This window comes from Haliotis rufescens, unplaced genomic scaffold (assembly GCF_023055435.1).
Source record: "Haliotis rufescens isolate VD_foot unplaced genomic scaffold, xgHalRufe1.0.p SCAF_8, whole genome shotgun sequence".
In the NCBI taxonomy this organism is placed as follows: Eukaryota; Metazoa; Mollusca; class Gastropoda; order Lepetellida; family Haliotidae; genus Haliotis; species Haliotis rufescens.
The window spans coordinates 51,137,897-51,154,541 of NW_025964372.1; the positions used below are offsets into that span (position 1 = coordinate 51,137,897).

Here is a 16,645-nt window from a genome sequence, read left to right on the forward strand (position 1 = left end):
GTAGCCTAGTGGTTAAAGCGTTCGCTCGTCACGCCGAAGACCCGGGTTTAATTCCCACATGGCCATGGGAAAACTGTATGAAGCCCATTTCGGGTGTCCCTCCGCCGTGATATTGCTGGAATATTGCTGAGAGCTGCAGAAAACCTGACTCACTCATTAATCAACCCTGCCTGGAGTTCGTCATGTCCGACAGTTTTTGGACATATAAGTTAAAAAACCCAACTGCGGCCATATTCATACACTCACCTTCGACCTGTAACGTTTTTATCGCATACTTAGACCCCTGTCAATTCAGTGATTGAGTTAGAATGGTTTTGCGTTGATTTTAAGGACATTCATGCAATATGACGTTGAGGGAGACAAGAAATGGACTTCACACATTTTGCCCATGTTGGGAAATCGAACACGACTCTTTGGCGCGACGAGCGAACGCTTTAACCGCTAGGCTACCCCACCGCCCCCTCCGTCAATGAAAATGATAACCATTAAAAAAGAAGTCGTGTCTTTGATTATGTTTAAAAATAACCTTTGATTTGTTTTCACCATTGACAACTGTCATGCTGGGTTTATCAAGTGTGGTCTTGAAAATCTGATGAATTTTGAAATACACCTGTACTTAAATCAACGCCACACTTTGCACCATTTGAATTGGCAATCGTACAGCAAGTGTTACCACGACACTGTATGTGTATGTCGTCCTCGGCTGTGATACCACAGCCGCCCGACGGCTGTCTTGCACGGTTGAGCACATCTCTTTGTCCGCATTTCACAACAACGCTGCATGTGTCATAATCATACAGGTTTCTTGCGTGACTTCGTTCCGCCCCGTGAAGCTACATAACGGGTCTGTCATCAGATCCGTACTGAACATGGTAACATGAACACCGGATGGAAATTGTATGCATCTCTTATTTGTTTGTTTGTTTTTTAAAGGGCAAGTTCACACGGAAATGAACCTATTTTTCTTGGACTTTTTCCACATTAAAAGTGTTAACCTAGTAGTGTCATAGACAAAAATAGAAAAATATCCCAATTAATTAACATATTTTTTGTATTAAACCGATTTATATTTTTCACATTTACCAAGTGTTCTATTTCCAGAACAAAAAACACCATGGCTTATGCCCCTTGCAATATGACGTCATTGGTGCCAATTGATAAACATTATGACGTCATCATGCTTTGTTAGAGCCGCTTCACGTGGTGTAGGTACAGGTGTGTGATTCTAGCGTCTCAGATGCCAGCCAGCATAGTGTTATGCTGAGTCACCACTGCGCCGGAGTGTGTCATAGGCCATGTTGTTTTACCGCAAACCGGTACTTGATATCTTTTGCGTTAAGAATAGACAGGGACCCAGTTGAATTGGCACCAATTACGTCATAATCTAAGGGGGATAACTCAGGCCTGTTTAGCTCGAAAAACGAAGGCCTCATAACGACATAGCATTTTCACACTATTGTGAGCTTCCTACTTTCACTGTGAAAAATATGAGTTTATATTTTCAAACACAGATACTAACTAATTCTAAAATTGCGTTTTGTTTAGAAAAAGAAAGAAAGTGATTTTTGCGTGTACACTTCCCCTTTAACGCCGTATCCAGCAATATTCAAGCTACATGACGGCGGTCTGTAAATAATCGAGTCTGGACTAGAAAGTGTCTGAAACTCAGCAGAATAAATTGAGAAACTTAAGGGTCAGCACATGTCAAAAACTGTAGGCCCGGTGGAAACAATTGTAGTCCGAAACATAGCTGCAGCTGGGAGACATACTCTTGTAATATTAATTACAAAACGACAGTCATCTAGAAGCTTTACTGCTTTGTTGTTTGTTCGCTTTTTGTTGTCGTTACATGTACAGTAAACCTCGGTTATAACGAACTCAAAGGGACTTCTAATTTTAGTTCGTTATAACCGTAGTTCGTTATAAGCATATATACAGCATAACTACAGCAAATAGTCGGGACCAAAAAGTAAGTTCGTTATATCCGTCAGTTCGTTATAAGCGAGTTCGTTATAACCGTAGTTGACTGTACATATATATGCTCTCTGCCTCATTGCATTCATTCACCTGATGAAGGAGTAAGCATATACTCCGAAACGATGTGTTCCTCATAATAAAGACGTTTACATCCATGTATTCTCTTCCTTATGTGTATCACTTCTAAATGCCTTTGAAAGACTTCACAGATGCTGGTCATGTGGGTACCTACGTCTTTCCTAAATGCCTAAGTAAAAGGCGACTTCGTTTGTCGTAAGAGGCGACTAACGGGATCGGGTGGTCAGACTCGCTGACTTGGTTGATGCATGCCATCGATTTCAATTGCGTGGATCGATGCTCATGAGATTAATCATTGGATTGTCTGGTCCAGACTCAATTATTTACATACCGCCTTCATATAGCTGGGATATTGCTGAGTGCGGCGTTAAACAACCAACCAACGAACCAACCAACCTAAATATATGACCCGTGAACATCCGGGGTAGAATAGGTAGAATAGGTCAGTGTAACATCATAGATCTTCAGCAACCCATGCTTGCCGTAAAAGGCGACGATGCTTGTCGTAAGAAGCGACTAACGGGATCGGGTGGTCAGACTCGCTGACTTGGTTGATACATGTTATCGTATGCCAATTGCGTGGATCAATGCCCCTGATGTCAATCACTGGGTTGTCTGGTCCATACTCGATTATTTACAGACCGCCGTCATGTAGCTGGAATATTGCTGAGTGCAGCATTAAAAAACAAACAAACAAAGGACGTTACAGAACACAGTTGCACAGTGTTACCGACGAACCTAAAATAGTCCCTCCTGCTCGTGATGTCATTACACACGAGAACAGGTCGAAGTGTAGGCCAAGGCTGTCATCTCGTACAGGAAGGCTCCGACTGATATGTCTCCACACAGGTTCATGATGTCGTGATGAAGTAGGAGTATGTCGAAATAAACAGACAAACAGACAGACAGACTTGTACTGATGTGATTATATAAACATACCCTACAATAGGAACTATTGTCATTCTTCGGTTACATTACAGGGATTTTATCTTGTCACATGAAAGGGTATACCAGGACATTATCTTCCAATGATATACGTAATATTTAGGGCCTAGCGGCTAACAAAGGTGGTAACATTACTGGCTGATTTTCACGATACGCCTTATGTGAATGAGACTGCTGCTTTTAAAGAATGCTTGGTATTCGTTGTTTCCAACCATCTCGGTGTATGTTGATTCCCTTTTTTAACAGTGTGATATCAGACAAAAAAACCTTTATATGTCTGTACGTTATGCCATTGTCCTCTATATTGATTAAATTGTCTTGTCTTGTCTAAAATCACTGGACGAAAAGCCGGCCGGATTTTACACCTGTGACACAATTGCAACTAAATGACCAGATTTCCGAACTGTTTACAATATCAGCACTCATACTCAAACCTCTCTCTATCACGGATCTCCCCCTTTCCTACACTGAGCTCTGGATATCACAGCACAGATCTCTCCCTCTCTATCACGGATCTCTCCCTCTCTATCACAGATCTCTCCCTCTCTATCACGGATCTCTCCCTCTCTATCACAGATCTCTCCCTCTCTATCACAGATCTCTCCCTCTCTATCACAGATGTCTCCCTCTCTATCACAGATCTCTCACTCTCTATCACGGATCTCTCCCTCTCTATCACGGAGATCTCCCTCTCTATCACAGATCTCTCCCTCTCTATCACGATCTCTCCTTCTCTATCACGGATATCTCACTCTCTATCACAGATCTCTCACTGTCTATCACAGATCTCCCCCTCTCTATCACACATCTCTCCCTCTCTATCACAGATCTCTCCCTCTCTATCACAGATCTCTACATCTCTATCACAGATCTCTCACTCTCTATCACAGATCTCTCCCTCTCTATCACGGATATCTCCCTCTCTCTATCACAGATCTCTCCCTCTCTATCACACATCTCTCCCTCTCTATCACAGATCTCTCCCTCTCTATCACACATCTCTCCCTCTCTATCACAGATCTCTCCCTATCTATCACAGATTTCTCCCTCTCTCTATCACGGATCTCTCCGTCTCTATCACGGATCTCTCCCTCTCTATCACAGATCTCTCCCTCTCTATCACACATCTCTCCCTCTCTATCACAGATCTCTCCCTCTTTATCACGGATCTCTCCCTCTCTATAACAGATCTCTCCCTCTCTATAACAGATCTCTCCCTATCTATCACGATCTCTCCCTCTCTATCACAGATCTCTCCCTCTCTATCACAGATCTCTCCCTCTCTATCACGGATCTCTCCCTCTCTATAACAGATCTCTCCCTCTCTATAACAGATATCTCCCTCTCTATCACGGATCTCTCCCTCTCTATCACAGATCTCTCCCTCTCTATCACGGATCTCTCCCTCTCTATCACGGATCTCTCCCTCTGTATCACGGATATCTCCCTTTCTATCACAGATCTCTCCCTCTCTATCACAGATCTCTCCCTCTCTATCCCGGATCTCTCCCTCTCTATCCCGGATCTCTCCCTCTCTATCACGGATCTCTCCCTCTTTATAACAGATCTCTCCCTCTGTATCACGGATCTCTCCCTCTCTATCACGGATCTCTCTCTCTCTCTATAACAGATCTCTCCCTCTCTATCACAGATCTCTCACTCTCTATCACAGATCTCTCCCTCTCTATCACGGATCTCTCCCTCTCTATCACGGATCTCTCCCTCTCTATAACAGATCGCTCCCTCTGTATTTCAGATCTCTCCCTCTCTATCACAGATCCCCCCTCTGTATCACGGATCTCTTTTTCTCTCTCTCTCTCTCTCTCTCTCTCTCTCTCTCTATCTCTCTCTCTCTCTCTCTCTCTCTCTCTCTCTCTCTCTCACAGATGTCTCTCTCTCTATCACGGATCTCTCCCTTTCTTACACTGAGCTCTGGATATCACAGCACATATGTCTCCTTCTATATCACAGTTGTCTCCCTCTCTATCACAGATCTCTCCGTCTCTACCACATATCTCTATGTCACAGATCCCCCCTCTGTATCACGGATCTCTTTCTCTCTCTCTCTCTCTCTCTCTCTCTCTCTCTCTCTCTCTCTCTCTCCCTCTCTCTCTCTCACAGATGTCTCTCTCTCTATCACGGATCTCTCCCTTTCTTACACTGAACTCTGGATATCACAGCACAGATGTCTCCTTCTATATCACAGATCTCTCTCTCTCTCTCTCTCTCTCTCTCTCTCTCTCTCTCTCTCTCTCTCTCTCTCTCTCTCTGTGTGTGTGTCACAGATGTCTCTCTCTCTATCACGGATCTCTCCCTTTCTTACACTGAGCTCTGGATATCACAGCACAGATGTCTCCTTCTATATCACAGATCTCTCCCTCTCTCTCTCTCTCTCTCTCTCTGTGTCACAGATGTCTCTCTCTCTATAACGGATCTCTCACTCTATATCACGGACCTCTCCCTATCACCCATAATCTGCTTCGTAGACATGCGCTGTACACTCATTAAAGTTGCGCAAAAGATGTCCCATGTCTGACGCACCAAGCTGTGCATGACGTATTATGCTTCCTGTTTGCAGATGGGCACTATTCCTCGTGACGCTGCTGCACACGGGCTCAGGGCACGCTCCCTACCGAGATAAAATACCCAACGGTCACAATGTCCCCAGCCCCTGCAAGCCCGGGGAGACGTGGGCAGGGGTGGGGCACAAGCTGATGGCGGGGGGCGGGGTCAGGAACACCTTCGGACAGGATTTTGCAGACAACGGCAAGGTGAGTGCAAGTTGTACAACAATTAGTATTGTTACGAGTTACAATTTGAAACAATATGTTAACCCAGAAATATGTAGGTACGAGAAATTAGTGTGAACCAACAGGTGGTATACAATCAAGTGTAGAACAAAATTCCCCAGGTTTGCAAATCAATACAAATTTATGCACAGCAGTTACAATGACAGTAGACAATAGAATGGTAGTACAATATTCAATGGCTATATATAATATGATGGCAGTGGTCAATATCGAGTACAAAAAAACACAGTGGTGATAGCAAAAGTCAGTGATAATAATATGTATTCACCCAGTGGCGACAGTGGTCAAGCGTCCGGGATTGGCTAGGCAGGGAATCAAGAATGATGAGCGATCCTCACATAAAAGCTGGTTCCGAAGCGATGAAAGATACGAAAACACACTATTGTCCCCTTATATACAACCTAACATATCGTGACTCATCAAATAGAACATTACAGAAATTTCGGTAACATACTATCACAGTCAGCAGTTTACCGGACCGGAAGTTTACCCACCTCAGTAGCATTTAAATATAGTAAATTCCTGAAGACTGATCACTGTCCAAATACAATGCAATGAGCGTCTATCGAATCTCAACAGAAACAAAGCAACACAGTCACAATCATTGTTAAACAATGAAATACACTGCCATATAACGGTATAAAGACCGACCACTTGAAATTGAGGGTAGGGGAGGTGGGTGGTGAACGGTGGTGTTGGCGTGGGTACGTGTGTGTTTGTATGTGTTAATACGAGTGGATCCATTATATAGTTTCCATACATAACAAGGAGAGATCACACAACAATTTAAAAAATAATTTCATTCTGGCAGTCAAATCAAACATCATATCACACACAAACAGCAAGAGCAAGTATCAATAATCACAATAAGAAAGTCTTACTTCATGCAGAAATATTCATTATATCCCAACATATATTCCATTGTACTTCATTTGTTGAACAACGTTCACATATCGAAGATAGGGCAGATCATTTCACACACAATCCTAGCCTGGGAACTGACCACTTGTATTGATGAAGCTTGAAATGACAAAATAGCCAAGATACAATACTATAACATCAGACTTTCCTTGGCTGAGGGTTAAATATTTCAAAGTTTCATCGCTCAAGGATCTTTTATATCAGATAAGTTCTCATTTAATTCTTGCTTTTTTAAAAGAAATTGACGTAATTCATAAATTTTGATTGATATGTTTTGTAAATAAATAAATTCATTTTATAATTGGTTGAATAAATCAATAACTGAGATTGTTAGTGGCTATATCCTCGAAGGGGGTTAAAGTAGTGTAACATTATTGTCCCCCTGAGAGGATATGTAAGACCACGTCTTTCAAAGTATATTTATTTCAGCCACGTTTTTAATCGCAGTATATATGTTCCTTTAAAAGTTGGCTAAATTTGTCAATAATCGCCAACAGCTGAGGGGATGATGTAAATCCGGCTGGGGTCCATGCAGGTAGCAAAAGTACTGTATATTGTAATGTTTTATGACTATTTAGTGATATGTTTTTATTGTTGTATGCTAGTTTAAAACATTAAATCTGTGATATTCTAGTAGTTTTACTGTCCATCGCTGACAGGTTCTTATTTGGTTTAAATATATGGATAAATACTGTATAACTTCTCGTCACGATATGGCTGAAATATTGCCGATGTGACGTAAAGCATAAACTCACTCACTCACTCACTCACTCACTCACTCATTACTTGGCTGAGAGCTCACCGGGGCTTACATACAGACACTGTGAAGGTGTTAATCACTGCCACTCTTGACACAAGCAACTTCATATATTAAAAGGTATGAATATACAGTTCATGAAAACTAGATTATGTATTTGATGAGTGAGTGAGTTGGGTTTTACGCCGATTTGAACAACATTCCACTTATCTCACGGCGTGTCGGCTTAATGTGAGAGGAAAGCCTGAAGTGATGCAGGTCTCTGTTGTTTACCACTTCGGTGAAACCCACGATCACGGGTATGGTGCTGACAAACCTAGAAACATAATCGGGCGAACCGGGATTCGAACCCACAACCATAACACAATCTAAACAGCGAATTGCGGCGCCTTAGACGATTGGGCCACCCGTGCCCCCTGAATAATTTTAATATATTCTTCATGAAAAGAAAAAATATCTATATAAAGAACACTCATAAGAGTGTGATGTGTGATTTATAATAATCACCAACATGCCACAAAATCAGGTGAAATACCCCCAGTGACATACAGATTGTTTTATGTATTGGAGAAAACACGCTTGCGAGGTTTTGGTTGACAGAGCGGTTTTTCCCGACCCCCAGGGCATGCCCTGTCTACCAAAACCTAGGGAAAGTGTTTTTCCATACTTATAACTTAAAACAACATTTATCAACATTTTATGTTTCGAACATACTTTCCATGAACCTTAGGAAACGCGCGTAAAATATCTGTTGCTGGCGTACGGATCTTGAAAAGGACATTCTAAATACCAGTGTAGCATATCAACGCCCCTGTAGCCTCGTGGGACACTCACTGGGCTACATATATGAAAGTTGCGAGTTCGATCCTCGGGAATATAAAGAAAACATTTGTCATTTGACTTTACATTTCATTACATGTTACAATCAGAACGGAAGTTACATTAACAAAATACAATGTACCCAGGACATTATATAAAATCCCTGGGATGTTATAGCAAATATGACTTTAATATCCTATAAAATCCCAGGGACATTACAACGTCCCTGTTTATGAGATTTAACCCGACTGGAAAGTAAAACCTCACAATAGGTTTTAATGCATATAGAAAGAAGACTCTTACTTAACAGCAATCCCAATGAATAGGTTTATAAGATGCAGCCATTGTCAGATGCAAACGCAAAGCCGAGGGTGAAAGATGCACTTGTATCAGGGTTTCTCAGCATCCTGCAATTCATCTGACATGCCACGTTAACGTTTTGTTTAAGGCGATTGTTATATTTTTGGTGTATTCAATAATACAACCGGTTTTTACCAGTTGTATACAATTCACCATTGTCAGCATTGTAAGGGAGGTTTCAACTCTACTTGACAAAACTCATCCTCGATGCTCCAGTGTTTGATATCACCGTTCTATAACGATATATACCCAGTGCCCATTCGCAAGCATTACTCTGTTTTGAATGTGACGTTGATATTACAATGACATGTTTGTTTTTGCGAGGTAGACACGTTTCCTCTGGTGGGTCATAAAAAGAGATGTGCTCATCCGCGCAATGAGGACTTTATACCACCTACATTTCGGCCCCGATAGTACATGGGTCGAACCACTGATCTTTCGCACTCTGGCAGACACTCTAGCCACGAGACCACGGAGCTAGTATATGTTCCCTCCGATTATGAGTTACATCACGGTGTGTCAGCTTGATGTTGGAGGAAAACCCGAAGTGATGCAGGAAGTCATCTACTTCGGTGAAACCCACGAGCACGGGTATGGTGCTGACAAACCTGGAAACATAATCGAGGCGAACCGGGATTCGAACCCAAGATCAGAGGTTACTGGCGCACCAAGGGACGCAACTCTGCACAGCAAATTGCGGCGCCTCAGATGACTCGGCCACCCGTGCCCCGTGAAAAAAAATAAGTCTCCTCATAAGTATTATTACTATATTGGGGAAATTTGAAGTGAGGGGATTCGTAAACCAAGAAATAAAACACCAAGTAAAAACCTTTTTTTACCACAGGAATGGACAAGAGCGCTGTGTGAGAAAGATTCGGACAGTGACGGATTGACCAATGGTCAGGAACTGGGCGACCCCAACTGTACCTGGTCTCAGGGAATGACAAACCCCACCGGTTCAACGCTATCCCACCCAGGTGAGTGTGAGAGGTGGTGGGGGTGGGGGTGGGGGTGGGGGTGGGGGTGGGGGTGATAGTTTTAAGACTTAATCAACGTGAAACTCGGTTTAGGTATATTGGCAGCCCTATCGGTTCGCCTTCCAGGTGAGACCAATTGGGGTCACATGACATAGTTAACCGGGTGCAAGGCCCCACCTCCCATGAATTCCGAATACTATCTATTTTTTTCCACTCTGAGTCTCATTGCTCAGCCCTGAATCCCGAATACAATTTAACAACAAATATCAAAACCATTTACGAAAATGGCGTGACTTGGAATTGAATTACCCTCAAAATATCGAAAACAAAAATATTATGAAAGATAATTTAAGGTACACCATTAATTTGTTTCATTGAATCTCCGTACCCCAGGTGTGTGTGACCCCTGGAACGACCCCAAGTGTCTGGCCAGAGACGAGAGTTGGGTACTGACGGCCTGTCAGTCTTCAGACTTCACCTGCAGCAGCATCAATGACGTCAGTACGTATCCTTCCCACTGTATGGCGGTAAATCAAGTTTGTCGTCTAAGGCGCCGCGATTCGCTGTGCTGAGTTGCGCCCCTTGGGCTCGCCAGAAACCTATGAATCTTGGTTCGAATCCCGTTCGCCCTGATTTTGTTTCTAGGTTTGTCAGCACCATACCCGTGCTTGTGGGTTTCACCGTGGTCAACGTCTGAGGCCTGCATCATTTCGGGCTTTCCCCCCACATTAAGCTGACAAGCCTAGACACTGGTATACTGTTAAAAGCAGCGTTAAACCCAACTCACTCACTCACTCCCCATGATGGTGTATCACCTCACCCTGGAAAACATAAGACTGTGATATCCGCGCTATCCATTTTTTAATAAGAAAGTGTTCAAGACGAAACGGAGATGTGTATTGTCCAATATAACACGCTCTAAAACTAGTGCGGCATTTTTCAAGAAAGCTGCTTCCGAAGAGGCTAATGTCGACTTCCGGTTAGTCATTTCTTTGGTCCGTCAAAGGTCTTTCTGACGTGACCTGTGATGGGATGTCCTCAGCGGTAGCGAGAACTTGTATCCGATTTTTATGAGATTGGTGTTATCTAAGCATCTGATTAATCCTGTTTTTGTATTTTAAAAGCATTCTTGTTTACTGTCAAGCAAGTTCATCTCTGCATCTGTTGTAATATGCAGCTACTCCCCGACTCGTCTTGCCTGTGTACTAGCGGGCAGATGGCCACGGAGTACGCTGATCACTGTGTCGGATTAACGAGACTGATTGATGAGTGATTTCGGTAATTCGTTGCAAATTAGGTGTGTCGGAGTCGGAGTGCGAGACTGTCGGAAGACGGGTCTAAATAGCACTGATTTAATCGGTTATCTCCCATTAGTTACACGTCCTATTTGTCACACCCCTCCATATTCCCACTTGTCACACATTTTTAAATAATGTTCAGTGAGGCCGTCTTATCAACAGTCATTTCTGAGACATAAATGCAAAGTATAACTACCGTATTCAACGTAATAAGCGCCGCGCTCTAATAAACGCACACGGCGATAATTGCTAATATATTAGCTAGTGAACAATCCCAATTAGCACCCCTTCCGATTGATTAATGTAAACAAGACTTATTTATTCGCGTATAATACGCACTCGTGGGTTATATGCACACTTAATTATGGGCAATTAAATTCGGGAAAAATATATCTGTCGTACATAAACATTTAAGGCTGACAGCATAAACCACGAAATTTATCTTTCAACTCTACATTTTTTTCACCAAAATAATATTCTAATTTAGAGAGCGCCCTGGGGGCTTATTACGTCGAATATGGTAATTATTTTGCATTTATAATTAACTTTAACGTTAATTTCAAGATTTACAGGACATACTATTCCAAAGAAGTTAAAGAACACCCGATTCCTTCATATGACTATGGTTAGTCATTAGAAGAAGCGACAGAGCGATAAAGTGATAGAGCGAGAAAGCGAGAAAGCGATAGAGCGAGAAAGCGATAAAGCGATAGAGCGAGAAAGCGATAGAGCGAGAAAGCGATAGAGCGAGAAAGCGAGAAAGCGATAGAGCGAGAAAGCGATATTTCCCATGATGCCGTCCTTAAAACGTTTTTGCTGACATTTAATGATCCATTCCTGTAATTCTCACCGCTATTTTGCCTCTTATGATTAGATTTTTTAAACATCTTGTAGTAGATAAACATGTTACAAAATACACGCGTAATCTTTTCTCGTTTAGCTTGTATATTTTTTTGTAGTGTAAGAAATAGGCAAGATTCACAGAATACAGATAGTCACTGTTCATATTTTCATTTTGTTCATAGTATCACCCCTCATTCCTCCATCAGTCTTCAAACTGATAAGAAGGAGATCATATATTGACAAATAATTGTCAGTTTTATTAGCCAGTTTGCATTGTTTATAACGTCCAAAGAATTATTGTTTTCGGTCATTAGATTTGGAATTGAAGCCGAATATGTGCTCGTCCGCCGATTTCGGGATCACAATTGTGTTCATTAAGTTGCATGCACATTATGCATACAAAAGTTGTACATGTACACAGTTATGTTCCCCTTACAAAATACAGATGAATTAGATATATGTCTCTACCTTAAGTCACATATACGACTTTCTATTTATGTAGCAATTCTCTATCCATTTAAACTGTATGGTTAACAATTGTGCGTTCTGATGTGAGTTATGTAGTTATCTACTACCTTTTTACACAGACAATGAGTCGGACACACACACAAACACACACACACACACACACACACACACACACACACACACACACACACACACACACACATTCATAATTTTGACAAAACTATACTTAAGATATACATAACATATTATAATGATAGCTGATTTAATATATGTTATAGATATTCATAGTAATGCATTTCATTGTTATCAACCTTAAATAAATCAATTACATTTCACGCCAAAATCGGTGGATTGTTTTAAAATCACCTACGTCTGTATAGTTAAATTATGTTTTAAGTAAATAGTGAGAAAAGTTCGACATTACCTCCCAATTGCAGCAGATATCACATGCGGCCCCTACAGTGGTCAAGTGGGGATATTGCTTAACCGCGAGAAAGCGATAGAGCGATAAAGCGATAGAGCGAGAAAGCGAGAAAGCGAGAAAGCGATGTCCCCTCTCGGCTACCATAGTTTTTATGTTGCTCTTAAATGTCTTTGTGTTACTAAAAATGTTATCGGTGTTACCACAATTCAGCAGTATTAACTTCCAAGAAACGAAAATGTCTGATGCCATTGCAAATATGCAACATCAGCGTTAAAATATGACAAAATTTTGTTTCTTTGGGTTGGCCTAATTTACCCAACTATTTGTTAAGTTAAGATGTTTCTTGTTAAATCGCTAAAAGTTGTAATTTTCAAGATTTATTTTTGTTTATTTAACAGGACTAAAAGGGGTACAGATTTGAATAATGACCCACATAAAGTACAGGATTACTTTTCTTGGATCACTTTATTCTAATACTTAGGTATTATATATACAGGTATACTTAGGTGTTTTAAGGTGTGTGACAAATGGGACGGGAAACTAATGGGAGGATACCGACTACACTGGCCCAGTCTGACCCAAGGGGAATTCTCTCTACTGGTCAGTTCGCCATACGATACTCACAGCATTGTGTGTCTCCCAGATCCCAGAGAATAAATATGACAAGGACTCCAACTCAAGTCAAGAATGATTTGGAAGTCAAGATTGCCTCAGTTTTGGCCCTGAAATCAAGATTACAGAAAGAAGTAAACATTTCTCCAAATCTGACCTGTGTTGTTTTAAGGTGTATGACAAATGGGACGTGTAAATAATGGGAGGATACCTTTTAATCGGTTCCCATCATTAGTGTCAGATAAAGCCGACTGTCGATTGTCGGATTAACGAGTGTCGGATTAACGAGAGTCGGATGAACGAGACTTGACTGTTCTCCAGTGTTGAATGTTTTGCCAAGACCCGATACACCGATATTCCGATGCATCGCGATACTTGACCCACGATATGATATACGATAAACGTGGGCCCATTTATCGACACGCCACGATACGGAACGCAAATCTCAAGTACAGCATTTCCTCACTATTGTGCCTTTCAATAAACCGCTAACTTGGTTATAGCGCGGTAACACATGGCTCACCAAAACGTGCGTACATTTTTAATAAACTCAGGTTTTAACACTGACAGATGTTTTTCCCCATCTCAATAAACATTATCAACTGATCACCGCAAGCACATAACACCGGAAATACCAGTCAGCAAATCCGAACTGACGTACGCAATTCAATACCATTATTATACCATCTTGTTATTAAAACGTGCTCATTGTATATCTGGATATGTGTTGTAATATATTTTATTAATTTTATTCAAAATTTCATTTAATATTGTTTTCATTAAGTTAGGTGAAATCGTGTGTGAAGAGATACAGCAACAACGGTCAGAGTACCGCTTGTGACACATTGAAACGAATTTTAGTTGCTAGAGAATGGATACATATATTAGAAATGCCATACTTTGACTCGTTAAAAGTCATATTTGTGGCAATTTGGCCAATATGTGTCAACATAACATTTTCGCAATCGCAATACATGTAGCGCTTGAAGTCCCTACGGTGACTGGTCAAATTGTTCCATACGTAAAAATACCTTGCAACAGCAATCACCAGTACCAAAATTATACGCTTGTGGTTTTTATTATTTTAAAACATATATAGTAAAAGCTGCAACTAAAGTAACACGATATTGGAATATATTATTCCTGATAAAACAATAATTTCAGATACAGTTTTTTCGACCATTGCATAAACATTCTTTGACGTTGTATCACTGGTGGAGCACATTAATTACTTTCTGGTGTTTGAACTTTGAAACGTTTTGAAGGAAAGTTAGAGAAAGTTCCACTTTGAAGCTTAACTACTTCAGTAGTCTTGTTATTATAAAATAATTTTGACCGTTCCAAAATCATGAAAGGTTCAATCTTGATATGGTTTAAGTCTTGTTTCTGTATCATTACGTATCGAGATACGTATCGTATCGTGACCAGAATATTGATATGCGTATCATATCGTAACCTTCCTGTATCGTTGCAGCCCTATATATTGTTATGTCCGTTAGTCGTACCAAGATCTGGGTTTTTGTGGATTCGAAAATGAATTCCCATCCTCTAGTTTCCGTGGTCAGTCAGTGTCAAAATAAAACAGAGACAGGCTTTGGGTGAATAGTATATAATTGAAGTTATATAAAAAGCATATTCTAAATGATAGTCCACGAGCAGGCTCTTCCGCAAACTGTATAAGAGTTAAATGCCCCATCTGAAGTTGGGGATCCGTGATGATCCTGGGTAGAATAGGGCTTCAGCAACCGTAAGAGGCGACTAACGGGATCGGGTGGTCAGGCTCGCTGACTTAGTTGATGCATGTCATCGTATCCCAATTACGTGGATCGATGCTCATGATGTCAATCACTGGATTGTCTGGTCCATACTCGTGCTCGTGGGTTTCACAAAGGAGGTATATCGTCATTCTATTTTTTTAGTAATAGTCGAGTGAGTGAGGTTTTACGCCGCTTTTAGCAATATTCCAGCTATATCACGACGGGGGACACCACAAATCGGCTTCACACATTGTACCTATGTCAGGAATCGAACCCGGGTCCTCGGCGTGACGAACGAACGCGTTAACCACTAGGCTACCCGACCGCACCTATTTTAGTAATAAGGCTTCGGGCCACCATACAATTCCCAAAAAATACTTTGATTCTCCTTTGGCTCTCAGCGCATGCGTCAACTTGAACACAAGAGCAAACACAGTCTCCTCACGCTGCAATCCTTATAAAATAATTGGCTTATTCTGTAACTGAAGCAATTTGATTCAAAAACAATATTACTACGTAGGTTTTGGGGAACTATAGCTTCAGCTTTCCAAACTAATGTCTGAACTGTTTTAGAGAACCAACAGGCCTATTCGAACTAGATACATCTAAACCCAAATCACTGTAGACTGTACACACCATTACAGATATTTCTCCCAGCTGACGGTAGATCTGTCTCACCCGCTTCCGGGTAAGAATATAGGTACCCCGGAACCGATGCTTGGCGTATGAGGCGACTAAATGGATCGGGTGGTCAAATTGCATAGATCGATGCTCACGATGTCAATCACTGGATTGTCTGGTCCAGACTCGTTAAATTACAGACAGCCATCATATACGCTAACTGCGACGATAAACAACTAACAAAACGATATTACTAAATTCTGTTCAATACGGCGTTAAACTGGTTTAATGGATAATAGATAGTTCGATATTACGGAACATATTGAGTAACATTGCCAACAATTTCCATCTAGACGTGCGAAACATGGATCTGAAGATACCACGGACATCTGTACCACCAGTTGAAACAACCTACATGTGTCAGATCTTCTCCATCCCCAACGACACCGACTACCACATCATTGCCAGCACGCCCATCATCGACAACGTCAACATCATGCACCACGCCGTCATCTTCGGCTGCACTGAAGGTAACAATAAACTCCACTTAGTTAATTCCGGGTTAGCATATAGATCCCTATGCTTGTCGTAAGAGGCGGCTAATTTGTTAGGGTGGTCAGACAAGGTGACGTGGTTCATGCATGTCCCCGTATCTCTTTCTTTCTTTGTTCTTTAACGCCACACTCAGCAATATTCCAGCTGTAGGGCGGTGGTCTGTAAATAATCGAGTCTAGACCAGACAATCCAATGATTGACACTATGAGCATCGATCCACGCAATGGGGATACGATGACATGCATCAGTCAAGTCAGCGAGACAATGGATACTGGAGAGGGGTTTGTCGCTTTATGTAAGAGAAGCAAACCGGTGGGCAACATGGTTGAGCAGACTCGCCCGTGAAGAACATGGGTGGAATAGCTCTTCAGCAGCCCATGCTTGTCTCCCTGTGAAGATCTGGGGTAAAATAGGTCTTCAGCA

General features: G+C 41.6%; 1 protein-coding gene across 1 annotated transcript in view; it reads left to right on the forward strand.

Annotated features, from left to right (window-relative positions):
- Positions 1 to 16,645, forward strand: part of LOC124129019 — a 53,738-nt gene that overhangs the window by 2,171 nt on the left and 34,922 nt on the right. Inside the window, exons 2-5 of the mRNA XM_048389115.1 lie at positions 5,579 to 5,771; positions 9,512 to 9,644; positions 10,038 to 10,145; positions 16,021 to 16,197. Of these exons, the coding sequence (XP_048245072.1) occupies positions 5,579 to 5,771; positions 9,512 to 9,644; positions 10,038 to 10,145; positions 16,021 to 16,197 (611 nt within the window). The remainder of the gene's footprint in view (positions 1 to 5,578; positions 5,772 to 9,511; positions 9,645 to 10,037; positions 10,146 to 16,020; positions 16,198 to 16,645) is intronic.